We start from the raw sequence: 27453 nt of genomic DNA on the forward strand, positions 1-27453 counted from the left end.
GGTGCTGAAAGGATCTGTCTAAAAGCAAACCAAAATATTCAGAACGTGTTTGTATCTAAATTACGACAGAAAAAGAATCAAACGCTGAGCTTTCAACTTTTAAAAGCTGCATTGGGAAGTTCAAATGGATTTTCATAAAGTTATAGCCAAGTTAACCTACAAGATGAAAATAAGGATGTTAGAGCAGCGCAGTGCTGTATTTCATGCTTTCAGATCATACGGCAAAAGAAAAGTAAAGAAGATGCTTTAGCATATTAGGAACCTCAATCCACAGGTCTTTTACTTCTTTGGCTCATGTAATTAGTTGCTGAGTAGGGACAGGGGAAGAGGAATAGATGATAAACACAATTTAATTAATTAGAAATCTAATTAAATAGGATTTTCCAATCAGATTTCTTCAGAAAAGATAACGGACATTGCGTTAAACCCCAGAGAGCACGAGCTCTCGGGTCAGGTCCCAGCGGGTCCCCAGGGCCGCCACCCAAAATCTGCACCTGGAACAGGAATCCCAACATTTCCAGTTCCGAGTTCAAGACATTGTCCTGATACCGGTTACACGTTCTCCTGACACCGGTTACACGTTCTGATCCACCAGCCATCGTAGCGATGGCATCACCAGCTCCATGCTCCGTTTCCAAGCAGTTATGACCCAGCAGGTGCCTGTGATGGACCAAAAACCAGCACCCATTTCTAAATGTGAATATATACAGAGCAATTCTTCTGGTACAGCAGTTCAAAGCCCTTTAGTATGGTGAAAATGCCCATTCTGGTTGGAAAGAGAAAAAAATAACACAGTAAAGCACTAATACTTTGTAAATTCTGGAGAATACAACTACCCCTGCGAGTGCTAAATACAAACAAGCCTCAGCAGACAATAGTGTACAAAAATGCAGATTAATCTACATTTTCCTGGAGCTAAACCCTCCATCTCGCTTCATACGACAAAAGGGAATAAGAAGAAAAAAACCAACTCAAACCCCCCAAAACCAGAAAAAGAATTGCTAAAATATTTTAAGAAGTCACTAAAGCAACAACCTTCCCAAAGAGAATAAATCTGCAAAGCAGCAGCGAAACAAGCTGCCCAGCGTATTCCATCACACAGGGGCTTCTGTGCTACTACATGACAAACAACCGGCATCCAAGCTGCCAGTTATTTAACCACGGCGAGCCTCTGGACTCCATTTACGAGCGAAAAATAAAGCTGCTGTAAATTTAACATCGTGCAACAATCTGCAAGAGTTGCTTGCGAAATCTACTTTATGTCCTTTTATATCTCTGTCTCTATTAGCACCATTTCATAAACGAGCACATGGAAACGTCACCTCTCTCGCACTGGTTGGAAATTGTATTTGTTCTAGTCAAAACATGACAAATACCTTTGAAAGCAGCAGGTAAGCGCCGGATACGGGATCCTGCATCACTGTTCCCCACCGGCTCACTGCAGCACCCCGGCAAACAAAGTTCTGCTGAGCTCGGCCCAAGCATGAATGGAGATGGAACGTTTCTCAGCTTAAGGTGGGCGGGCAGGCTGCAAAACTAAAGACTCCACAAAAAGTAGCTAATGAAAGATGTTTCCTTCTTTATTATTGTGTAATACTTCTTTCACAGAAACATGATATTTACAAATATACACATATAGACCGCTGATCATAAAATGTTACTGAGGAATTAGTCAAAAAATCAATTTACAAAAACCAAAAACTTTCCAAAGATATTCCGGCTGAAAAAGTTTAATGAAATTTCAAGGAGACGCTTCTGTACAGGAAGGTTCAGCTGCTCCAGGCCCGGCCGCGCCAGACGAGCTGCGGAGCAGACGGGCTGTGAGCAGGCGAGCGAGCTCAGCCGTGCACGGGACATGAGGCAGTTCTTTAAAAAATGGTTCTTTTCCACACGATTTCTTGGGGGCAGTTGAACGGGTCTCAGGAGGCACTGGTTTGGATGTTTTTGGAAGCCGCAAGCATTGCTCTCACTTTGGCCATTAGATCCTGTAGAAAAGAGAAGGAAAATGATCAGCCGTGTCTGGGCTTTGATGAAGCTGAAGCCGAACCTGCAGCAGGGCTGGCTCAGGACACACGCCCAGCACCTGCGGCACCAGCGGCAGGTGTTACAGAGACCTTGGCTAAACGAGCGACATAATCTGCAGGAAGTTTGTACAACAGCAAGTACAGTCTGCTTTTACTACAATGCTACCAAGTGCTCTGCCTAATATTTAGAGCAGCTTCTATACAGCAACACACAGAAATCACTGCAACTGGAATGGAAAGAAACCATGACTGTATCTTCACAAAAGCTGCCATGAACACACAACCAGCGAGCACTGGAGTCTGCTGGTAGGCAGAAAGCTCTAACAATTGCTGGATAACACACAGCTTTTTAATTTTGCTTTGTAAACCTGAATGAAGAATTTACATAGCAGCAGCATATTCACATCGGACATAGTGACTGAAGCATTGAGACTGCTGAGAAACCAAACAGCCGCGCTCAGTCTTGTCCAAGTCTCCAGTGGGAACAGCTTTACATAAGGAAATGAAACTTCATGTAAATGGCATCGATAATTAGGTTGCAAAAAATGATCACAAAAAGTGTGGATAAGTTATGAATTAAAGTTACTTTAAACATTTATTCACAAATGCAATACAAATGAATAAAATCCTTAGTTATTTTAAAGCATTTCATCTGAAGCTCTCAAAACACTTCACAGGGGAACTTGGCATCATGATTACACTTTACGGATGGCAGCAGCAATGACTGAACCCAGACGCGCAACCGGCACCTCTGGCTGAAACGGGCAGGGTTTAAAGGGTGCAACGTTGACTCTCCTTTCAAGACCATATAGTTCATATCGCATTCCTCCTACCAGGAATTTCCATGTGTTTGGCAGCATAAGCAGCGCTAGGGCCTTAATGCTCCATTTTCTTTCTCCGGTGCTTCTAACTGCTGTTTTCTATTTTCCTGAATATTCCCTGTTTTCTCATCACAAACGGATCAAATATGGTATGTACAGTACTAGTCTACTAGTATTAATTCTGAGCTACCACTATTTCCCTACTGGAACTAAATCTTTGAACGATGTTAATTTACAGAAAGAATCATCTATCCATTGAAAAAATGAGAATATAAAAAGCAATTCTGATTTTATATTGTAAATTTGCCAAAGCATAATTAAGAGCTTTCCTCCTCTAAACCTGGTACATTCAATTGAAGGAAACTTAAATATGCATGAAGACTCTAAGAGGATGACTGAAATTAAAAATTTTGAAAAGTAATACCTTGCAGCAGCTTTTAAAACAGAAATGGAATTATTTTGACAGAGATTGAGCATCTTAAAACTGTGCTAGAGAAACTGAATGCATTTACATTACTGCACAGCGTATAGAGGCACATACTCAATATGCCATGATTCACAGCAAACTTGAATATATCAATGAAATCATAACAGTGGAAGATCAGAGACATAAACAGTAACAAGGGGAAGACATGGGAGTCGAAGCTACTGCTCCATGCAAAGCCTACACTTCCGTTTGCAAGAGGACGTAGTTCTCCTCTACTGCCAACTACAAACTCAGCCTTTGCCAAGGTATTTCTCCTCCTTTCTTTCATGAAACGTGTTAAGAGCAGCACATGGTGAGATGGGCGCTCAGAGAGGAGGCCCAGAGCCAGGGAACACAGAGAAACGGGCCGAGCAGCCGGGGCAGGTCAGCAAGGGGAAAGCTCACAGCGTATGGGAAGCTCCGAATGGTACAGGGTAGGTAGAGAAGAAAGCGGCATGATGGGCACACTTAATCAGGCAACATAATGTGATTCTTTTAATCTTACCTGAGTGATTTTACTCTGCACTGAAGACACAATTGCTGAAGAGATTTGGCCATCTTTTTCCTGAGAAACTCCCCTAGAAAAGTTGAATAAGAAGTAGAAAATTATTGTACATGTTTTAAAAACACATTTCACACATTACACACACACAGAGCTCCTCACCATCCAAGTCAGGTCAAAAGACACCGAGAGTCAGGAGCCATGAGCCCCGCAGCGTTCGGTACACGTGCTGTTACCTGGAGCGTTCCTGGCTGGATTCCCTGCTCTCCACAGGAGAGACACTAGCTGAATGTACAGAATTTTTGTGTGTGGATGGTTTGCCCGGTGACGTGGATGGTGACGGAGACCGAGCTTTGGACTTGGTACGTGACCTAGACCGCCTCTTCTTCTTCTTTTCATGGGGACTTCTGCAAGAGAAAAATATTTTATTGAAGGATACTTAAAGCAATATTACAGTAGCTCAGTTGAAGTTACTTTTCACACTTCTAAAAGCTCACGTACCCTCTCCCATGGGATACGTCTGCCCTCAGCAAGAATTAGTCTTACCCCACCACTGCACTTCTATGGTTGTGCAAAATACTTCCTCAGAAGCTCTTTTTGGGCTACTACCAGTCCCTGAGGGTCTCCCCTGGGACACTGCTCCATGGGTACACAGGAATTACTGGCCAGCGTTGGACAGTTTGACAGACGAGTCTTCCACTGGAGACGTGCAGAATCACTTTGCTAGAGGGAACTTCCTTCGCAAACAACATCAGGCACTTAGAATGTACTGAGAAATGTAAGAGTTTAGATCCCTTACAATTTTCCTGGCTCATGAACAAACCATGGAATCATAGCTATGCAAAAGATCTGCAAGGCAAATTCATGCTTCGGTTGTTTCCTTTTCAAAAGAAAGATCCCCCTTTCCTTCGGAGCTGAACTATAATGCAACAAACCACAGGCTCAGAATTACAAACCAGCTCCTGTGTGCCACTCAAATGAACCCAGACCTAGCAACATGTTTTAAGTGCAGACTATTTATGACTTGAAAATTATAGATACACAAATATTTGCCGCTATGTGAGCTGGAACAAAGGACTTACGGGTACCTGATGTGCTCATTATTGACAAAAGGGGAAAACAGAGGTAGTCTCCTCATATATTACAATATTAAGCTCAAAGATAATTCAATTAGTAATACACTAGAGATGGAACTATGAACATCTTTATACATGGTTATGAATTTATGGATGTATGATTTACATACCAGCACTGATATTACTGTAATTAGGATTACGGGGATAATGCCTTAGAGTCAGGCAGTAGCTCATCGGAAGCATTTCTCTCCAGCATGCGCAGTTACAAGTCTATTCACAAGAGCCGTGTTGAAGCTTCTAGAATATCTTAAACCACCGGAAAACGTTCAGCCATCTTTTAGGTACCACAACATTGGCTCCTTATTTTGATTTTCTTAGGAACTTGCTACTTTAAAAGCAGCTATGCTATAGCATATTTAATTCCCATATAAATACTGTACACCCCTGAGGCTTAGATATTTGATTTTTATATAGAATTTAACATTCAAGATTTAAAATTGCAAAACCTCCTTATATTTTTCTTGCATAAATCATCATTAAGTGGCAGAAGCAATGGAAGGAATGACAGCTCTGCTGGCCTCGAACATTGTCATGACTATACAGGAAACATCAGCTACACAGTCATTTATTCCGTGACTAGCTAATTATGTACTGTAATTGCTCAGTTTCTTAAAACATTATAATGTAATCAGGCTGTGAACATATTTCATACGCAACTCTTGAACATCTCAATAAACATTCATCATGCAAGAAGAATATTTTACAGTAATCTTTTTTGGTGTTTTAATCTCAGATTTGTGCATTGAGACATCAGGCAGCACCAGCAGGAATAACATCATACCATTGCACGGCCTCTGTGCAGAGGTCACACACCTCACACAGGCTGAGCAGGAGGAAATGACCAACAAGAAGGAAATATGGAAGTCCAAGGGAAATCTGAACACTCATGCGCTTGTATGTTTAGTGTTCAAATATATGCAAGAATGGGGGAAGAAGAGTGAGGGCTTCCAAGGTTGTTTTTCTCCATGAGTATTTGTCCGTCTGCCTCAGGAGTGCACGACCCCTCAGGCAATGTACGACCTCTGGCCGAGAGCACTTACTTGGACCGCGGGCGCTTCCTGCTGTTCCCAGGACTGTTACTGATGCGATAAGCGGTGGGGACGCTCCGCTCGTCGCGCCGCCTCTCGGGGCTGTGCGCCCGCCTCCTGGGCGACCTCGAGCGAGACCTGGGCACAAACAGCAGCCAAAAGTTTGCCTCTTGTTACTCATTTGATTACCCTTGTTTCAGTGGAACTGTGCTGTCACCAAATGCAAACCAAATGTCCTACCTATCCAGGCCGTTTAGGATGTGGTTATCCATGGCTTTTCACTGTTCTGCTGATCCCACCTCACCAAAACCTATGGCTTTAAGACTGTTCCTAAATTCAGGGCATGTGTTGAGGGGTCATTTTGACAATTTAGAGATCACAATTCATTATCATCTGAATGCAATATACTCTAAAGAAAAATTATGAAATAAGCACAGCTCATCTTTTGGCTGTCACAGTTAATTTAAATATAATAGTTTAAATAACTTCAAATCCAAAATACTTATCTTCACTGTACAGATACTTCAAACCTAATAAGCTACTCTCTAAGAAAGTTACAAAAGTTTATTAAGAAAAATACCTTGTTTGTTATTCTACATTATTTGATTAACAGGAACTGGAGCAGTGATTACCAGAGAAATGGAAAATTCCAGCTGTTTTCTGTTCACTCTTGAGGTAAAATAAGGCATCGATAGTCACTTTATATTGAGATTTGTAGGTTAGAATACACATTTTGAACAGAATAAAATAAAGCAACAAAATCTCAAACATACAACATCAGACTGAGACACTCAAGTAAAGCAGTTACTCCAAACAGAGATGTTCCAGTATATTTGAGCATCGACATCCACATGATACAGACTCTCTAAGCACCATCCACTTGATCCAAGATGAACATGTTAACCTCTACAAATAGTTCACAGCCAACAGTAGGACAAGGGGCAGTGGGTTCAAACTGGAACACAGGAAGTTCCACTTAAATATGAGAAGAAACTTGTTCCCGGTGAGGGTGGCAGAGCCTGGCCCAGGCTGCCCAGGGGGGTTGTGGAGTCTCCTTCTGTGCAGACATTCCAACCCGCCTGGACACCTTCCTGTGTAACCTCAGCTGGGTGTTCCTGCTCCATGGGGGGATTGCACTGGATGAGCTTTCCAGGTCCCTTCCAACCCCTGACATTCTGTGACTCTGTAAAGGGCTAGAAGGTGTTTCTCAGGAAGCACATGTCACAGGCATGGCCACAAAGATAAAGGAATGTATGATTCTGCATGCATGACACACATGTACAGCTGCGGTAGTATTGATATGCACAGTTTGTTTGAACTACAAGTTCCTTAGGGACTGTTGTGCAGCGTGACCCTGAGAACACAACCCCAAGAACAAGCCCTTCCTGCTGAGCACAAACTCCCATGGGACGGGGCACTTCATGGGACACATTTTACAGACAGGAAACTTTAAAGGCATGTAGACCCAAATGTCTTAGATGTAATTTACAGTACCAAGATAACTACAATATCTATAATCTTATAGGTGGATAATTAATATAGTGAATTTAATCTCATTAGTGACTAACACCAGAGTCAGCTGCACTGGGCTACATTCTTCTCAGGTCTCCTTTCTTCACCAGCTCTGCCTTCATCCTTCCTGGATTCCTCTCATTCCTCTCCTGTCATTCATCCAGCAGATTTTTTCGCACGCCACCCAACTGCCTGTTTTCCTTCTGAGCTTTGCTGTTCAACCAGGCACTTCTCTACCTCTATTTCTTATCTTAATATTGTCTGGTTACATTACTACAGCAACAGACACAGACTTATTAGCAAGTTCTCTTCCTGCTATAATCACATTCCTACATATTATTGCCAAGTGTTTCACAGACCAGAGTGAAAAAGCATTTGCTGATACAAATTTTGCACTACGTAATTAGAAATTAATGATTCATTATTTCATTGAAACTATTTTCAAAAACCTTCCACATTTGATGATGCTTATTTACTGTCTTCAAGGTGACTATAACGCTTCATAATGGGTATCGAGATGTTTCTATAATGGAAGAAGTGCAAAAATGCTTTCAGCGTTAGCCCACACAGAACTCTAAAGAATATGTTTGGTTTCCGAACCCACCTTGAATGCCGGACAGTTCTATAGGCAGTGGGAAGTGAGTGCTTTGCTTTTGAATGGGATCTAGATCTGGATTTAGACGATGAATGATACTTGAACGGTGATCGAGATCTTGACCGAGATCTTTTCTTGTGCTTTTTTCTTTTCTTTTCCTTCTCTTCATCCCTGGGAGGATCTCTGCCCTTGCTGGAAGGCCTTTCTGCTTGTTTAACTTCTAATGTGGGCAGAGCTCTGACTGCGGCCACAGGACAGGGTATACTGTTGACACTCTGAAATCAAAGGCACACAGAGAACAGTGGTCAGTTTTCAAAGCTGCATGTGAATTTTTAGTTTGAGAAAGTCCTACAAGTATAGACAACAGATAAGCATCTTTAGTCCTTTACCCTAAACAGAGAGCTACATCTACTCCTGTGTATGCCACATACATGCACATTCTGGCAAAGACACTTAAAATATCTTGCTCGATAGTCTTGCCAATATACAATACAGGATTTTGGAGAAATGCTGGATAACAACAGCAAAGAAAATAGTAACTAACAATCACCTTACATTTTTTGACTCACGAAACTGTGTGAGAAATACATCCATCTCAGGAAAGAAGTTGTAAAATCAATAACAATCTAAAGTCCCATGAACGCTTTAAAAGCTCCCAGTGCTGCATCAATATTGCAGAAAGTGTGCGCACCTGAGGCTGACGCCTTCGAACCCACGCGGCAGGAGGATCTACTGGAGGCCTGTGCAGTTCCCCCCAGACACGTATGCAAGTCGGGATACGCACGCTCAGACTGTCACCTGAACTAGGACATAGTTCTGAAGTTTCCATCTTTAGCTTTTAAAAATCAGGTACTAGCAGATCTCTTTTCCTCTATTTATCCCTTTGACTTAAAAGGGATAAACCTGGAAACACAATCAGGAACTACTGGCATTCAAAGTCAAGTTTCAGTGTCACTTTCATCTCCCAACTGTGCTGTTTAGATTACAACCTCAAAACCAGCAAAATGAGTTAGTGCTGATACAAATTATTCCTATACTTTGCAAAATAAATGTAAAGGGTTAAGAAGATCACAAAAGTGATTAATCTCAAAGACGGAAGAGGTCCATGTACAATTCATGCTCAGTGAGTAATTCCGACTGCAGTCAGTTAAGCGAAACATACCACGCTCCAAGAAATTTTCAAATTATCACCTTGTACCTGAGAGAATTCTGCTCAATACTGTGTTTAGAACAATCCAAGTCAGGTGCCACAGAGATGCTCCTCATTTCCAAGCCTGTCATTCCCCCAGCTGCCATTTCAAGGCAACTGAGGAAATCACTTTCTCTCTGTCATAATTTCTGCTCCATCTGGTCTGACACTTTCAGCGTCTGATACGGGGATGTTACCGTGATTGGAATAAAAAGTAATACATTAAAACCTGAAATACCCAAATTAGACACAGGTGATCTTTTCCTTTACTTTATCCTTCTCCTCCTGTGAATATGTGAAGGCAGCAGCTGAGCGCATCTTAACAACCAGAAACCCAGCTTTGCTTCAGGAGACCCAGGACACTTTGCTGAGCTTGAACTGATAACCGCTATCACAATATTTACAAAAATAGCATTAAAGCAGTACTAAAGTAGTTTGCTTCAAGGACTGTAAACATTTTACAGCACGATCATTTGAGTGACTGGTTTACCAGAGGCCCATTTCCAATTTCACTAACTTTACAACCCACATGTAATTGCAGACACCTCATCTCCAACCCTAAGGATTTCCTAAGAGACCAGCGCAGCCCACTCGTGTTCCTTGACAATGCTATTCATCTCTTTTTGCAGTATCTTAGTTTTCACTTTGAACACTACTGAATATGCAACAGGCCAGTTTGCCTTGAAGTAGACACCTCTAACAGCTTGAAACGAAATAGCTGTAGGCAAAGTGGAGTTGAGAGGAAAAAAAGAGAGGAAGAAAAAAACAAATGTTTTCAGTGCCCAAGTTCATTTGGCCGCATAAACCACAGCTATTGTACCACGGCCAAAAAGGAACTTCATACATGAGTTAATACACACAGAGGTTCTCTCAGCAATCAGAACTAAGCACCCCACAACACTAAGCACCCCTATGTATCCACCAAAACGCCGAACCCGGTCAGGCCCCAACGGCGCCATGGGCTGTGAACAGACGGGCCCATTCCCTGGTTGCCTGCAAGAAAAAACCCACCCGCAAAATGACAAGATTCACCATCAGAGCAGAACTCGGAGCTCAGTGGAAGAACTTAGCGCCAGCAGGTTGCCAGGCCACAAAGACAATTTCTAGGTGTAGAAATAATGCTGCTGAATCCAAATATTTTGGAAAAAAAATAAACTCAATGTCTGGCAAATAGAAGAAGCTGTTGGTCATTTGTGTTATTACCAGGGAAAGCTGACCCAGGCAATCCAAGGTAATGGGAACTTCAATTGGAGGCACAAATGCAGAAAAAAAAACAAACCAAACCAAACACAACAGCAAAAAAACACAAACAAAACAACCCCAAACCCAAAGCAAACACGGACACTGGGACGTTGTTACATGTTTCCAAAAGGCAGAAACGTTTTGTTCTCCTAGCAGGCTCTGCAGAGCAGTGAACACCCTTCTGCAAAGCACAGCAGCACACGGGTTACCTGGGGAGCTTCACCACGCACCCTCAAGGGGGGAGAGATCACAGTTTTCCGAGAGTGAGGGTACTCTGCAGACATTCAGATAACATTCACTGAACCTCAATGCTTTGCCCATTTTGGGTAACAGCACATTTTTTTGGCCCTTATTAAATGCTGTGTGTCAGGTAATTTCACTGACATGGTTGTTCTTCAGTGTGTTATTTGCATGACTGAAGCAAAGCGGATGAAAATAATGCTTCCTCCAGTAAACACTTGGCATAAAAAATGTTTCAGAGATACCTTTTTGGAAAACAAAGATGATTGAACAAGTCCCGCTGAGCAGGAATGCGTTAGGAACGAGCTCTGGATCAGGAAGAACTGACAGCTCTACGAGAACACAAATGAGCACTTGAGTCATTACAAGACATTTGCATATTTGCAGTATTCATAAGACCAGAACACACGTGAGTTATTCTGGGGTTCTGCTACTTTATCAACACACAAAGCCAACGTTAGAAGTGAACCGTAAGGTGCTTATTGCAACAGAACAAAACACTGGTCATGTTCCTGGTACAAACAAAGTCAGCTGGTAAAGAACATTAGCAATAACGTTACTAACTCTCCTACAACTGGCTAATATTTATTCTGTTCTGAACAGCTGAATTTTGTAGTAACTTGAATCCTATCTTAGATCCAAATTGGAAAAAGTACGGATCAATACGCCTTTGTACCTTGAGCACTCTGAAGAGTAAAAATCAAGGCTCAAAAGATTCTTAGCTCTCTTACCGATCTTAATTAAGATGGCAGTTCCTGATATTTACATTTCCCCCCCTATTAAATAATAATTGAAGAATCTACAGCATGAGGAACTACAACTCTCACGTAGTTTTTGACAGCAGGGTTCTCGCGGTCAAAAAGTTGCAAATGCCAGCAAGCTATCCACCTCCCAATGTCACATTAGTGCATGACATTCTGGTTTATGTCTTCTTTTGTCCTTTTGAAAAAGGGAAATAAAATGCTGTTCCATTATTATTGCAGAGAGGCGTGCACTAATATGTACAGCCCACTGCTACAGAGCAGAGGATCAGCTACAGCAGTGAGGGTGACAGACAGACACCACCCACAGTTGTTGATAACCCTGTTCTCCTTGGCAAAACTTGAATAGCGCCTTATTTTTAATCATGGCACATTTCTATTTCTCTCGTAAACAGACTACTTTCCATAGAAAAAAAATGGTTATGTACAGGACAAGTGTAAGGACAAGCCATCTAAAGAAACCCACCATCAAACAGGGCTTCAAAACAGATGAAAGGGCCAAAAGTGAAGTTTTGCTTTGTGTTATAGAATCTTTATATTCAGAGGCACAACAGCAGATGACATTTGGGACAAGCCATTAAAACAGAGTTCCTTTCAAATCACGTGTGTCTCGTTTTGCAGCATTATGACTGGATTTCTATCCTTTAAATTGGATACTGCAGCTTAGACAGGTAACAGTTTGGGTAAAACCAACTGTCTTTTACATGCACAGCAAAGCACTATCACCCCCAAAACATTCCTGACATAGGATAAAATAAGGGAGATTAGCAGAATAATCTGTATCACAAACCCATCAGACAGAATTATAGTTAGTTTATGCCTTGTAGACGAAAACCGGACTGCACTACACCTGCAAGGACCTGTCACTACACCGAGTAACTTCTCTGAAGACGTCGAACACTCCTTCTGTCAGGTATTACCAGCACCAGCAGATTCTGGGACACATCAATTAAATGATTTAATGGTCACCTACGACCATCTCCTTTGCCAGAGTGCAGGCCTGCAGGCCTTCCCTTGCCATGGACAGCAGGGATGGGACTTTACCCACACAATTATATTTACCAAAACATTTTGCTGGAAGCAGTGATTTGGCAGCTCACATTTTCCCTCTGCAAGACTCCTCTAAACTGGTACCATGATCAGCCACAGCTAACACGAGCATTAAACGCGTGTTCACCAGCCAGACCAGAACCTGTCCGCCCCCTTGGCAGCACAGAGAACCGCAGCTCCCAGCAGATCCTTCTCCTTTCTCTTTTCAACCTCTTGTTCCCAGATGCACCTCAGAACAACCCTGCTCTGATGGACAGCGTGAGGGAATTGGCACAGCTGCAGACAAACAACATTTTAACCCCTCAAAAAGGTCCTAGAAATGTTACAGGCCTATGATACCAAGTTGCTGCACCAACATTACTGGAAGCTGCTCAGTATTGCAGAGGGAGCTAAAGCCACGCTTCCCAAGGCCTGGTCTGAGGCAAGGCTCTGCAGAACCGTGCTGTTGTAACGCACGCGAGAACGCTGAGGAGCCACCCGTGCAAAGCTGCGCTGCTTCACTGCTCAAGCTCATTTCTCAGCCTTTTGTTCGTGCTTGATTTCACTCTCAGGAAAAGCAGGAAACTGTATGAAACAAACAATTCAGCTATGGATAAAGTACATCTGATGATTTTTAAGATTCAGCTGAGGCCAAAAAAAGCTTAAAAGCACTATGGTCTGTGGTATCAACTGTCCTTTACATGCAGTTAGTGGAATAAATCTGTTCAAGGGTATAATATATATTCAGCACCAGCATTTCTTTCAAGAAATACTAGATATCAGGAAAATCTGACAGAGGTCAAGAAAGCTTTGCCCATTTAATGCATTTCTACCCAGTGTGATAAGCAGGTTTTCAGCACCAGTGTACACTGTATACACATAAATAGCATTACTAGTTTTTACACAGTTATTAGGCAGGGGCAATCTCATGGGAATCATCCATCTACAGACATTCTCAACTCCACTTCATGCTTTATTATACATCTCTATCATTACTCTGTTCTTTGAGACACATTTTAAGCTACCAAGATCATTCCACTACACTAACTCTATGACCACGGCATATTAATCTTTGTTTCCTGGATTCCTCGTTGGATGCTCCTTCCCCTCAAAATGGCGATGAAATACATTAAGTGACATTTTCAGTGGACTTAAAACTTTTTTATATGCCTTTTTAAAAAAAAAACCCAAACATGACTGAAAGGGCTTTAAAAAAATCCTTGTGCTATGTATTTATTTATAAACTGATTCAGACATCACAATGCAGCTTACTGGATTCTCAGTGTATACACAACAGAGGTTAACAAATCCACAAAATGATTTCGCTCATCTCTTCCCAATAAAATTTCTGTACAGGCAAACCAGGCAAGAAGAGCCAAAGGCATATTACGCATTGGAATGAATGTACGTGGCAGCTTGTTCAAATATGGCCAATGGAAAGACAGCAGCTTGAAAACATTCATGTTTCAAAATAAACTTACATGCTACAATCTTAAGATGTGTATCTATATAAACATATTTAAGCATGTCAAGTAAGCAACTGCACTTCGGAGGAATATTATTTCCGAAGACATTATGGCATTTTAGACTGTTCATTAACATAGTACCAACACTCCCAACAGTCGATTTGATTTTAAAAAGCAAGGTCACATTTTCAACTCTAAACAAACCCCTTTATAAAGGAAGCATCTCCAAAACATTTCTATCGGGAAGGAGCAGTGAAACTGGTTGCTTTAAAATTCTTAAATTCACTGGACCTTTTCTGTGTGGGAAAGAGATGCTGACCCAGAAACTGCCCATGTGTGGGAGAAGGAAAGACAAGTTTGGAGCAACTAAGTTTACTGAGACGTGGGATTAGGGTGCAGGTTTTGTTCACTTGCTTTTTAGTAAATTCAGCTTAGAACTTCAGTAAGTTCAGATGTGAGTGAGGACATTCATCTGCTCTTCTGAAAAAGAGTCAGCTGCTACTGGTTATTTCAGACACTCTCTTAAAGAAAAATATCAAAAGAACCTTTGCTTAGAAATATCTATGTCCTTGACAAATCCCCTTGAGAAGTGGAGCAGAACTGCAAGTCTGGGGAGTTTTGCATTGTCACTGACTCTCTGCATTCAGTTTTCAATATATAACTGGAAAAAGGTACTGAACACTCATGCCACCCAGGGAAAATATGTCAGCAGTGGCAACGAGAATCCCAGTCTCTTCTGGGCCGTGACCGCATTCAACTGACATGGCTGCTGCTCTCCACTGCTATGATTACCTGCACTGCAGGTATGACTCCTTCACTCGTCTGTTCTGTTGGAAGTGTTTGGAGGTGTCATTCATGATTTATTTGGAAAAAAATCAAGAACTGGGCAATGAATGACATGCTAGGTACTGGAAATCTTTCTATCAGAAAGAAAAAGATAGAAAACCAGTCATTCATTCTTGTAACCAGCCTGTCACAATCAATATCTGGAATTTTCCATCGGTATCCAGAGATGAAATTTTCTTGAACAGCGCAACCAGGAGTGATATAGTGGCTTTCCTGGAAGCAGTGTAATTCCAAAACTAGAAAACTGAGCTTCTACTTCCCAACAATATTTGTATTTGCAATATGCACAAAACGTGTGACAGCAGCATATACAGACAAACACCGAACTTCAGTCTGGCTTGTGAAGGATCCTGCAACAACACCCCAAGCTGCATAAACTTCTGGCCCGATTTACATTAAATGGCAGGAAACTACACAGTCTACACCAAATCCCATTCCTACACAACTGTTTACAGGTATTGCAGTGAAGACATAAATCTCAGGTGACTTTGTTGAAAATGGGTTATGACAATTTTCTTCCACTAAGAAAAGAGATTGTCTGGACCTGTTGGAGGTGTCCGTACAGGTGCGGAACCACAGACTCCTCCGTCTTTCAGCAAGCAGGCACCAGGTCACACCAGCTGGGATGTGCTTATGATAAAATGATGCTTAGGCTAGTGCAGAGTTAAACCTGCAGGCTCATTTTCCTTTCTGTAGCTGGCTAACTGACCTCTGAATTATGCATCATATTTCTCTACCAGTTCTTTAATGACAGATGAGAGACATATGTAAGATAACTGATAAAGACTAACAGCATTTAAAATTCAACCGTCTCTTCAGTCAACTTCCTAACATACTGTCAGATCCACACTCTATAGGTAAGTTTTCTGCTAGCTTTATGGTAAAGAGACATTGCTTTCTGCTTACCTCGTTATTGAAATTCTCTTCAATTTTCTCTGTTTCGGCCTCTGCCAAAGGGTTTTTCAGAGTCTGTAAGAACAGTGCAGCTTTCCTTTTGCGCTCTGCTTGTAGCTGCTTTTCTTTTGATTCTTTGGAAGCCTGTGCAAGCTTCTCTCTTGCTGCAGCTGCTAATCTGTCCTCCAGCTTCTGTTTTGCTAAGAAACACAATAAAGCACAAAGTTTAGAGTGAGTCGGTCTTGGGGAACTTGGGTTTCAAACAAACACTCCAACACAAACACACGCACACTCCAACCACTCTCAACCCTTTCAAATACATCCATTCCAAGACATAATAAGGACATATCAGCTTGAAATTATGCATTTCCAAACATCTTAATTCATAGAGATATCATTTGCTTGATGAAGAGCAGTACAGGTGAAATAAATGACATGAAAATCCAACCCCAAAAATTCAGACTCCTTGTCCTTTCCCATTTACAAAAGCTATCTCAAGAAGTAACACTGTAAACTCAGAAGCTTTTTCTTCTACTTGTTACAATGAAGCAAACTCTCCAATTTGCTCTTCCCGAAGGTCTGATCTTTATCTTAAACACTGTTAGAACCAACAGTTACTGTTACATGATCACAGAAAGAGAATAAGCCCATTGATTTAACTATGCACCTATTGGATATTTTGTCTAACCCTTTTCACCTTCCACTTCCACCTCTGTATTCTGTGCATGTTCCAGGTGACTGGGTTTTTTGTTCAACTGCAGTTCTTCCAACACACAGCTTTATCCAAATGTATTTTGCACTTCATTTTTTTTATCATACCAAATATTTCTTATTTGCTTTAGATATGTATCACCAAAGCACACTTTGTGCTACTGAAGTTTAGAGAAGAACTGCTACTTAGGAGTGAAAAAAACATTCTGAAAATGAGAAATTAAATGACTGTGGCATACTCATAGTTGTAAGTTTTTAAGCTGGTAAATACTGACAGCATCTCCGCTTTATTAAACAATCTCTGCTGTGAAATAGCCTGGGGGAGGAATGGAGGAAATGCGATCCCCTGAAAAGATCATTTTATTCAAATTCCCACAGCAGACCCTTCTGGCCTTACATACCTAAACACGGGCACTGGAAAAACCACACAAAGACCTAATAGCATTGCATTAGAAGAGTAACAAAACATCAACAAGGTGATGGCGGTCTATAGGAGAGTGCTATAGAACTGAAAAATGGCTTGAAGCATTTCCATTATTCTCTGAAGAAAAAGAGAAATGGCCATGCCTTTTTCTGGCCTCTGTTAATGCAATCTAGAAACTAAAAGTTTAATGATTTAGTCAGAGATTGTAATGGAAAAACAAAATAAAATTCAGAAAGGTGACGCATTAGGGCAAAGTACTCAGCTCCAGTGTGCCACAAGTAGATTTGAGCTGAGCAAAGAATGAAGATTGAATTCTTAACAACAAGCAGGAAAGTGTGGGGAAAGAATTCTGATACCTGTTAACATGACAGAGTGAAGACTCACAATACCTAACCTGCCACACTTATTCACACGCCAGTTCATTCTGTGTTCAGTGTCACCCGGGATACCTTGTTTGGCTTCCAGCTCCTCCTGGGTCAGCTGAGGTTTCTTCTCCTCAGCAGCAGCAGCAGGCGCGGGCACGGCTGGAGTGTGGTTTGAAGCACTGTGAGCATTCTCTTGGCCCTCCTTGCCCTCTTCTTCCTCCTCATCACTGTCATCATCTAATTTGACACGGTTTTTCTCCAAAGGAAGAAGGTCATTTTCTTTGGCCTTGATTGCAAAGCTTATTGGAGCAAATGATGCTGTGAATGAATGGGTAAGATTTTACACATCATTAGACTACAGCAGAAAGTAGGTTGAACTTCTTGACTTTATCCTTTACTGATGCAGACTACACCACATGATGCTAATTTTCTTTTGGGAAAAAGGACAACACAAAAAAAAATTAAAAAAAGAAGGTTAAGTAAATGTTGGGAATTTCATTTTCCTGTCAAGATCTATCTCAAAGTCTTTTCTACTTCAGCAGCAGGGAAAAAGAAAAGTACTCTAAACCATCTCAGGAATTACATTTCCTGAGATGAGAGAAATAATTTCATATTCTGTCCCAAATAAATTTTAGTTTCAGTACTTCTTATTTTCCCAAATGAACAATCTACTCTTCCAGGCTTAAGATAGAAATGCTCTGTGCTCAGGCTCCTATCTGACACACTACAGCATGATACAGTCCCTTACGTTTCCTTCACACTAAATCAATGCTTTGCACAACAATAGCACTTGGCAGGCTCACAGAACAGTATTTAAAGACTTATTTCCAACTATATGAAAATTAATTACTTCGGGGAGTTAAGAACATTTCATTACAGGAGATAGAACTGCAGAAGCTAAGTGCTTTTCCCCAAATGTCTCAGTTAGTCTTGCAGTAACAAGACTGGTGGTCAACGATTCCTGTCAGGCAGCCCCTGCTCCTCCAACAGAAGGGCAGCACAACACACACAGCACACGCCAAGGACAGAGAATGCCTCTAAAAACCATGGAACACCATCACAAAAAGGAAATTGTGCATCATTTCAAGCTAGGCTGTATTAATGGATCCTCAAAAAAAATATTAAACATGCCAATACTTAACTATGAGCCTAAACTAGTCTTTTTGCCTCATGGAATTTTCCTTGGAACGTAGTCTGAAAAAAAATATAGAATTAATCTCTAAACCATTTAGCCAAAATGCATCTTCTAAGAATAAAGAATGGAATTTCTCAGACATCTCAGGCAAAGCAACCTACTTCCATATGGTCTGCTGCAGTATTTGTCTTTCTCAGAATGTCTTTTGCATATATATAAGATTTCAATGGGATTTTACTCCCTCACGGGCAGAAGAAAAATCTAGTGTGGATGTTATGTCTGTCTTGTAGCCAACTACTCTATTTAGGTTACAAGAAAGTGGGATTTGTACCATATTACAGGAAATGAAAATAAGTTTACAGGAATAATTTTGTCACAAAGTGACTCACTGGTTACATTCCATCATCTAAATGTGAGCAGTTTATTATTATTAAAGCATGGGCTCCAGTTTGCCATTTGTTAATGACATAACAACAGGCAACGATACAGTTTTCTGCTGTATACTATATTCTCTTCACAGGGCATCTCTGAAGACAGGGAATTTTGTTCCCTCCCCGGGGAAGCTGCTCAAACTGCCCAGAGAAGAAACCGCACAGCAGGGATGGACAGACAGACAGACAGACAAGCACAGCCAAGAGCTGGGGCCTGCAGCCCCCGGGGGAAGAGACAGCAGCGAGGAGCGCAAGAGAGAAACCCCAGACTCACCAGCGCTAACAGCAGTGCAGTGGCTGGAAGGCAGTGCCCATCCACTGCAACGCCACATGACAAGGGTCTGTCTTTCCAGCATGACAGACGTGAACAGGCTGAGCAACTAAGTAACAAGCCTGGGGTACTTCCTCCATAGGTATGGTCTCAAACAAGACCACTGATTTTATTCTGGAGGAACAACTCCTTTCCTGCACAGAGCTTCTAACTGCCGAGTTTAAAACGACAAAAATAAGATTCTACTGGGGTCACTGTTGAAAGCCTTCAACTTTGCACAAAACAGTTTATTCTGTCAGACCATAAGTACTTGATAGTCTGGTAAGAAATATGAAAAAATCGAATTACCTAGTTCAGTCCTTTTCTGATGCTTCCATTGAAAATATTTTCTGCATCATGAAATCCATTTCCTTACTCTCCCCCTGCCTCTCTCTCTGCTTTTTTTTTTTTCCTTACATATAGGCCAACAAATATTTTCACACCCAACAATCGCGCTAACATACCTTTCACCAGTTTCCCATCACTGACGGCTTTAGGAGGAACATCTTTTTTAGTTCCTGGGAGTCCCTTAGCACTTGGCTCAGACGCATCTTCGGGTGCATGTTCATCTGTAAACTGAGGCTCACTGGATGTATCCCCGGCAGTTTCTGCTGGAACATCTTCAGATGAGGATACTCCCTTTTCAAAAGAAATGTGTAGACTTACTAACTGTGTAGTTCATTAAAGAATTAATGTAGTATCTGTGGAGCTGCAATTTTCCCAGCCATTTAAAAACATCACATTATCAGCTAAGCGTGTAACAGCTAATTTGACATCAATAAGCATTCCTGACCAAAAGTCTGCTTCTTACAAACAATGAACTGCTTCACGTAACCCCACAGGCTGCAAAAATACAGACCTACAGTAAGAATGTGCTGTTATTTTACAGCAAAGAAATTCTTCAGCTGGTACGCTTTTGCCAGCAGCTGTTTTAAAAATTATGTTCTTAAAATTAGACCCTAAAAGCATTTATTCTTTTAGGTCTTGATCTCCAGGGTCCAGGACAAAATCCATTAAAGTTAATTCACAGTGACAGAATTAGAGCTTATGACATTTTTTCCTAATGTACAATTGCATGATACCTTCTTTACAAAATTAAGTTTTACAGGGATCAACAGAGGTTAAGGTGTTTGATTTGTTCCAACATTCTGCCGAAGAACATTGGGTCTATCAATGCTTTTTGCGGCATTAAATTGATACAGTACAGATGTGCTGAGATTTTCAAATGAGTAAAGAATTACTGGTCTAGTATTACAGGACCGAATCATTCAAGACAGCCTCTAAACTCACAGTGGAAAAAAATAATTCAGATGGATATTGTAAAACATTAAAAATATTTACATAGTGAGGCAGAGGATGACATTAAGTAATTTAACATTTAAATGAGCCTCTCTCAATAAAGAGTTTGGCCACTTTCCACTGGCTGCTGTTAAGTACTCTCGATGTTGAAATACCAGGTATGGAAGAGACCCTTTCACTGCCGCCTGCAGCCATTCCCTGAGCAAAAAACTAATTTCTGAAAAACCTCAGAGAGAAAAACACAAGGAAATCAAGGACTTCACCCTGTATTTGCTGAAGCCAGGAGTACAAATTTCTTATTAACTTTAATGGCCAAAAGGAGAACAATCAATTGCATTAGTTGCCTGTATGTACATTACTAAAGCATAAAGATAATATTGAAGTCATTATTCTAAAAAATGAAAGAGAATGGTATTACCTACAGAACCATGCAGTAGGAAAATATGTATTGCTATACATGAGCTCAAGGGACTCAAACCAGTTTCTGCTTGCTTGTTAACTGCAACTCATTCTAACGCTTAAAATGAATCCCTTATTATTACACTTTGCTTAGTGTGCAACTTCCCCCCAAAATAAATGTTAACAAGGCCTTATTAATTATGTAAGTATTATGAATTCAAATCTGCAATTAAGATATTCTAGAATAACAGTCAGCATTGTGGTACAGGACAATTTATCAACTGAATAAGATCATATTTCCACAGCTTATCTTTACAAATACTGTTTTCAATAAAATTTTCACTATTGAAACAAAATATTAGACACAAGTTTTTCAATGAGCAACTAGTATTGAATTTCTTCATTTTCCACGAAGCGATTTTGAGGAGTTTACCCACAGGCCTACCTTCTTCAGTTTAAGGCTCCCCAATCTAAGCCTTGAGATGACAAATGACATAGGGCCTAAAAAAAAAATAGCTCTTTCCCATGAAAAGTTAACATCAGATCATGTATTTCTGATACTATTTGCAATTTTCTTTTCAGTAAGAGAACAATCTAATGAGATCAGCTCACACAAGAACAGTTAAAAACAAGGATACAAGTCAGTATCATCTTCTAATAACATGGACTAGAAGAAGTAAAGCAAGTAGGAATCTGATGGGAGACTGTGAAGCTCCAATATTGTTTCAGTCACTTACAACAGGACTCTCCTTTAACAAAACCTCCCGCAGTAAAAAGCAGGTCAGGAAAGTAGTTTAGTTACTGTGTTACTGTTCTACAAAGACCCATGAGGCATACGAGAAGCTACATCTACCCTTTCTGACAACACCAATCCCAATCCTACACAGCTCTAAACCTCCACAAAGCATATATGCCCTTGTATAGAAAACCAAAGGATTCTCAGGTTGCTATTTTATATTACAACTGCACTGAGTGTCTGCTTATACTAAAAAGCAAGAACTAAATATCACACCACCTCACATATCCTTCCATAAATGCTACACAACATTGCAAATCAACAAAAACAAGCATTCATATCCTTTGTTGAACAGCTTCTGCATAAATCAGAGCTCTATTTTAAAACATCTGATGGTAACACAACACATAAGCAAGTCCTCTTTTCACACTGCATTTTTAATATAAGTATATACAACAACACACATACCTGACAGTTGTCATTGCTCTCTTTTTGAAGGAAGAACTGTTTTTTAAATTCATAATAAGCATTATACTGGTGCCACGGTTGCAGGAACTCAAATCTGTTAAAAGAAAACTCAATATATGAAAATGCACATGAACACAGTAAATGCCAACAATGCTTTGCCATCTGAATTTCTCTAGCAGATGGAACACTATTTCATGTTTGGAAGCACTGTAGCTTACGTCTAACCTTCCAGAGGATATACATTCAGAACATGTTTTGTTAGCCTGGTTGTTGTGAGGATTTGGACAATAACGCTCTGGCACTACCTTTAACTAGGACCCTGAATTCCAATTAAAAAAATGCTAGTACATCTCTTCTTGAGATATGTCCCGCTAATATGTTTAAAAAAGAAAACTTCAACTTGTAAAACAGAAGTTAAAATAACATCTCCTCTTACCTGAGATCATTCTTGGCACGAACGCTGGTTTCAAATTTTATCCCATTCCTAGCAACATACTCAGCAAGCTTATCAATGACAGGCTGGATATCTGGGGGTGGGGGTATAATGGCAACCACCGGAGTAATTGTGCTGAAAACATCAAAAGTACAACATTTTTATAAATAGAACATAAGTATCTTTCAGAGTCCTGTTTTAACAAAAAACATCACATAGAGCTTTGCCCTCTGGGTTCATTACGCAGTTAAAATAACTTTATTTTTCATCACGCAAAAACTTCATAGTAGCTGAGTAATAATAACCATGTACAATATCAAAGACCAAAGTGGAGGCCATCAAAGCCACATTGTATAAACCCTGGCAGACGCTCCTGATGAATCCCCAATAATAAACCCCTTACTAAATATTTCATATTGAAGTGCAGGAACGAGACCCCTTCAAGCCAACAAGCCAATGTGTGAGCGGTACCTTGTGGAGGTTGTGGTAGGAGTCAGGCCGGTGCTGCTGTCACTGGCGTCAGGGGGAGGCGGGGGGGTCGTGCCGGGGGGCGGGGGGACGGTCGCCACCCCCGGAGCGCTCGATACCGTCACCCCTGCGGGCAACGCGCTGTAGTACGTGGCAACGTCTATTCCTGGAGGTGGAGGCGCGAGGCAATAGGTTCCATCGGGCAGCATATAGTAACTATAATACATGGCTGCCACAGTTGCTATGAAAAGAGAAATGTAAGAACAATTTTCTAATTAGCAAAAAAACACACAATAAGAAACACCAATTATTGCAGCAGTACAAACACATTGAGAACCCAGACTCACACCACACCTTAAGAAATGGTATCTAATTTCTTGTGTAAAAAAAAAAAAAAACAAAGGAAAGAAAAAAATGCTCTTACTAACACACTTTGAATAAATAAGAAATATGTGAATTAAGAGACAGAATCAGAAGGGACCTTACAGCACATTACTTTATAGGACAGTTTGACATTCAGCAGTGGAGGCATTCATTAGGTTTCATTAGTAGAAACTGATAGAAATTATCAGAAAGCACGAAGGGCCCAGTGCTCACCATTGCACAGACCAAGACCTGCCCTCCGCCTGCCCACCCTCCACCCAGCGCTGGTTTTCCTACGCAGCTAATGGTTCAACAGATACTAGGGAAAAATGCACCTTCAAGGATTCAGGACATCGAAAAAGAATAAGTATCAGTTACGAGTGATCAGTATGAAGCGAGTGTTATTTTCTTCCCGCCAGCATCCCCACACAATCCCTGCAGACACACCAGCTGCCCCATCACAAGCACTTACAATCAGAGGAATATTCTGCCTGGGATGTCTGCACAGCTGCCCCGTCTGTTGACTGGGGGGTGGACGAGCTATTATCTGACTGCGCTTTGCGCACCAGCGCTGCGAGGGGATGATCGGGGTCTACCACCTTCAGAGGCTGAAAACGTTTCGAGAATAGAAAAAAAAAAGATTAAAATTTGAAGTACATATTTAAAGCACGTTAGCATCAATCCAATTTGGAAAGCAAATCTATCTAAGTTAATACATATCAGTAATATTGTACCAACACTGAAGTTACTGTTGTAGCTCTCACATCAGAATCCACTTATTTTCTGAAAATTTGTAGGAAAAAAAAAAACAAAACTAAACAAAAATACTTTAATGTAAACAGAAATCCATGATACATATTTCAAGAAGGTGGTTATTGCTCTTAGTCATTTATTGTCAAGGCTGGAATAAGACAAAGAACCTGACTAAATATCAGACAGTGACAGCAGCATTTCTCTGAGAGCCTCAAACGCGTACCAGCATCTGTCATTCTCTTTATCACATCACCGATCAAACTCAGAAAATAAAAATAGCTCCCACATCCAATCAAATTTACACTTCATGAGTAGTATTAATTCCGCTGAAATATTATTTGCTGAAACTATAACTTCATGTCAACACTTTAGCAGATAAAATCTAAAAAGAAAACATTCCCTCTCAGCTTATATACAGAAGGCATTAAATATCTTAATCTTTTCAGCTTCAATACAGGTTCTGTGGGATAAATCCTTGAGTGATGCCCTCAATACCAGAGGGCATCAAAAATAGAAATATAATTCCTTACAAATGGAAAAATAACAATTTATGTACTAGAGGAAAGTTGACTTGAAAATTTACCAAAGCAGATTAAAATTACTAAGACAGAAACCAGGAAAAAAATCATCTTTGTCAACAAAAGATGGTAACACCTGCATATTATAATTTTTGTGTCCAGGAATCAGTTGTTTTACAAGGTAGAAAGCAATTTCAGTAAGATAAGTAAGTACCTTCATGAGCTCTTCAAGCCTACTGCATTTTTTAGATGCAAAGAGACTCGGATGCAGATAATTTCCATCATCATCATCGTCATCATCCTCTTCTTCCTCAGATTTGACTCTCGAGTCTAAACAAAAGCAGTGTCTGAATTTTATTTGGGTTTGCTATGCATTTGTATTAGGAGAGAGAGACAGTACAGGACAAGCACATGTTCTTAGGAATCTACTGTTTTAATAGTTTAATAATTTAATAAATACTGTTTTAAATGCTTATTCACAAAAACAAAGACACAAGATATTGCTAGCCAGCAATAAAACTAAAACCTATGTGCTCAGAGCAGCTTCCCATTGGAGCCATTCAAGTGTTTCCAAAAACTCCAAGATCATAGCAGCTCTTGTACCTGACAGTTTCTCAAAACAATATTTTCTTTCAAGAATCTTCCCCAACTTAACCAAAATTCTGAATCATCACATCAATCTCAGTTGTAGGATAAGAGTATTGCCATTGCAACACAACAAAAAGATGTGGCTGTTTTACCAAAAACAAATCAGTGGGTGTTTTAATGATTCACATCCTGAAATCATCCACTTGACAAGCAACAACTCACGTTTTTTCTCGTCCGCTTTATTTTCAGAAGGAGCAGCGTACCGTCCCTCTTTCATGGCCTTCTGAATGAATTTGTAGTAGGGATTGAGGTAGTGATCAAATCGCAAGAAGTCAAACTGGGAGTTGCGTGCTTGCTTGGCTTTTAGCATGATCTCAAACTGTGCTCCCTGCTTGCAGACAAAGTTGGCAGTTCGCTCTATAATCGCGTGCATTTTTGCTGTTGGTGGCTGTGGGAGTAAAATAACATATATTTGTATTTTCCTAAGCAGCCTGTGAAGTGTGTTACAGCCCCAGAGGGAATGCAGAAGAGCAGCAGTTCCCTGCCCCTCTGCTCTGCTTTCTCTAACAACTCCGCTTCATAATCACTTTCAACTAGTGGAAGCATATCAGCACTGAAAAATCAAACCAGTCCCAAACCTCCCCAGCTGCGCATTCATTTCCTTTTGCAAATCCTCTCCTATCAGCATAAATATTTTTGCCACTGCACTGTTCAGATCCCTTCAGGAACAACAGACAAGTTGCAATTAAGTTTACGGCTCATTATATGGTAAATTCTGGTGACATCACAGGAAGGAAAGCACTTCTGTATGCCAAGACTTCCAAATTATTTCAGTTTGCTAGAAATGAACCACTGCTTTTCTCCCAGGCCAGTCTTAAAAACAGCCGACATCTGATCATTTCCTGACCCCTTCACATCGGGACTCAGAAAGAATTCAGAAAAAACTCCTGAACAGAAGCAACCTTTTGGCTTAATGGTCCTTCACATTTGGAATGTCAACCTTGACATCTCAGTAAGTCTCCATTCCAAAAACAACTGCCTTTTTTCTACATCATCTGAAATTATATCACAAGTGATATTAAATACACTTAGCATAAGAACTGGAGTAATTTCAATGAGAAAAAGATTCAAGAGACTTGACAGAACTCAAGAATTCAAGAAAGAACATTTGAAATTAAGCTACTATTTTAGAATCATTTAAAATACCACACTAGACTTAGGGAAAAAAAAAAATCAATAAAGCACCATAAACTCCTTGAAAATTGACAGAAATGTAGGTTGAGTTAAATGTCCACACATACCAGCTCCACATCAGAAGGTACATTCAGTCCCGGAGGGGCCACAAAAGGTTCTTCATTTTCTTCTACATTTTCTGTCTGAGCTGCTTCTACAGGAAACAACAGAATAAAATACTATAGCACAAAACACATCAAAGTACCCAAATGTTAACAAAAAATATTAAAGTATATGAAAAGCATGTGCAATCAAGGAATTGCTCAAATGAATCTATAGCCAGCATTTGCACTGAAGACATTTAAATACAGTATTATATACTGTATTTATATACTATCAGTATTATCTACTCTACTAGCTTTAAGAAAAACGTATCCCAGTTTCATCCAAACAAATCAGAGAGCCCAAACTGCGTGAAAACCTGACTGCGGGAGCTCTGGACACACACAGAACAGCCTCATCACACATGACATATGCCTTGAGATGGCACCAAGGCATATCAGGGATAAGAGGGTCATTAGGGGCAGTCAACACGGCTTCACCAAGGGGAAGTCGTGCTTGACCAACCTCATTGACTTTTAAGAGGACATAACAAAGTCTCCTTACAATACAGACACCCTATCAGGTTCATCAGATTCCATTTTTAGTGACCAACAGAGAGGGGACATTCACCTTTTTAATCGCTATGCAGCAGAAATAGGTGTGGGAGCCAAACTGCAAACGTGTTCTTCTCTATCACCCCCACTTTTTAAGTAGGCTTATTCCTACATATACACAGATCCACACAACATGAAAAACACCCCTGTGACAAGAAACATTACAAACCATATGTAAAGAGAACTTAGAAACTATTTGGTTATTGATTATAGAACCTACCAGACAAGTGGAAATAAATCAAACAAAATAAACCCCAGGAAAGACAATGCAATTCAGTGTCAGTACTCAAGAGTACAGGAGGAACCCAGGAACCCCTGGTAGAATGCAAGCGGCACGGACACTGCCCTGACACAACACCTGAGAGCTTGAGACTTCATACTAAAAATGCAAAGTTATAGTAATTAAAGATGG

At 40.6% G+C, this 27453-nt stretch overlaps 1 protein-coding gene across 4 annotated transcripts in view; it reads right to left on the reverse strand.

Annotated features, from left to right (window-relative positions):
• Positions 1-1557: 1557 nt before the first annotated feature.
• Positions 1558-27453, reverse strand: part of SFSWAP (splicing factor SWAP) — a 30051-nt gene continuing 4155 nt past the window's right edge. For all 4 annotated transcript variants that reach the window (XM_082066067.1, XM_082066069.1, XM_082066068.1 and 1 more), the window contains 15 exons: positions 26454-26539; positions 25375-25600; positions 24779-24894; positions 23766-23901; positions 22934-23171; positions 22466-22597; positions 22030-22123; positions 19592-19766; positions 17336-17569; positions 15764-15951; positions 8094-8359; positions 5990-6115; positions 4050-4220; positions 3817-3889; positions 1558-1985 (listed from right to left, as the gene is read on the reverse strand). In XM_082066067.1, the coding sequence (XP_081922193.1) occupies positions 1920-1985; positions 3817-3889; positions 4050-4220; positions 5990-6115; positions 8094-8359; positions 15764-15951; positions 17336-17569; positions 19592-19766; positions 22030-22123; positions 22466-22597; positions 22934-23171; positions 23766-23901; positions 24779-24894; positions 25375-25600; positions 26454-26539 (2327 nt within the window). In that variant the 3' untranslated portion in view covers positions 1558-1919. The remainder of the gene's footprint in view (positions 1986-3816; positions 3890-4049; positions 4221-5989; positions 6116-8093; positions 8360-15763; positions 15952-17335; positions 17570-19591; positions 19767-22029; positions 22124-22465; positions 22598-22933; positions 23172-23765; positions 23902-24778; positions 24895-25374; positions 25601-26453; positions 26540-27453) is intronic.

Source organism: Streptopelia decaocto (assembly GCF_964273445.1).
Source record: "Streptopelia decaocto genome assembly, chromosome: 15".
Classification (NCBI taxonomy): domain Eukaryota; kingdom Metazoa; phylum Chordata; class Aves; order Columbiformes; family Columbidae; genus Streptopelia; species Streptopelia decaocto.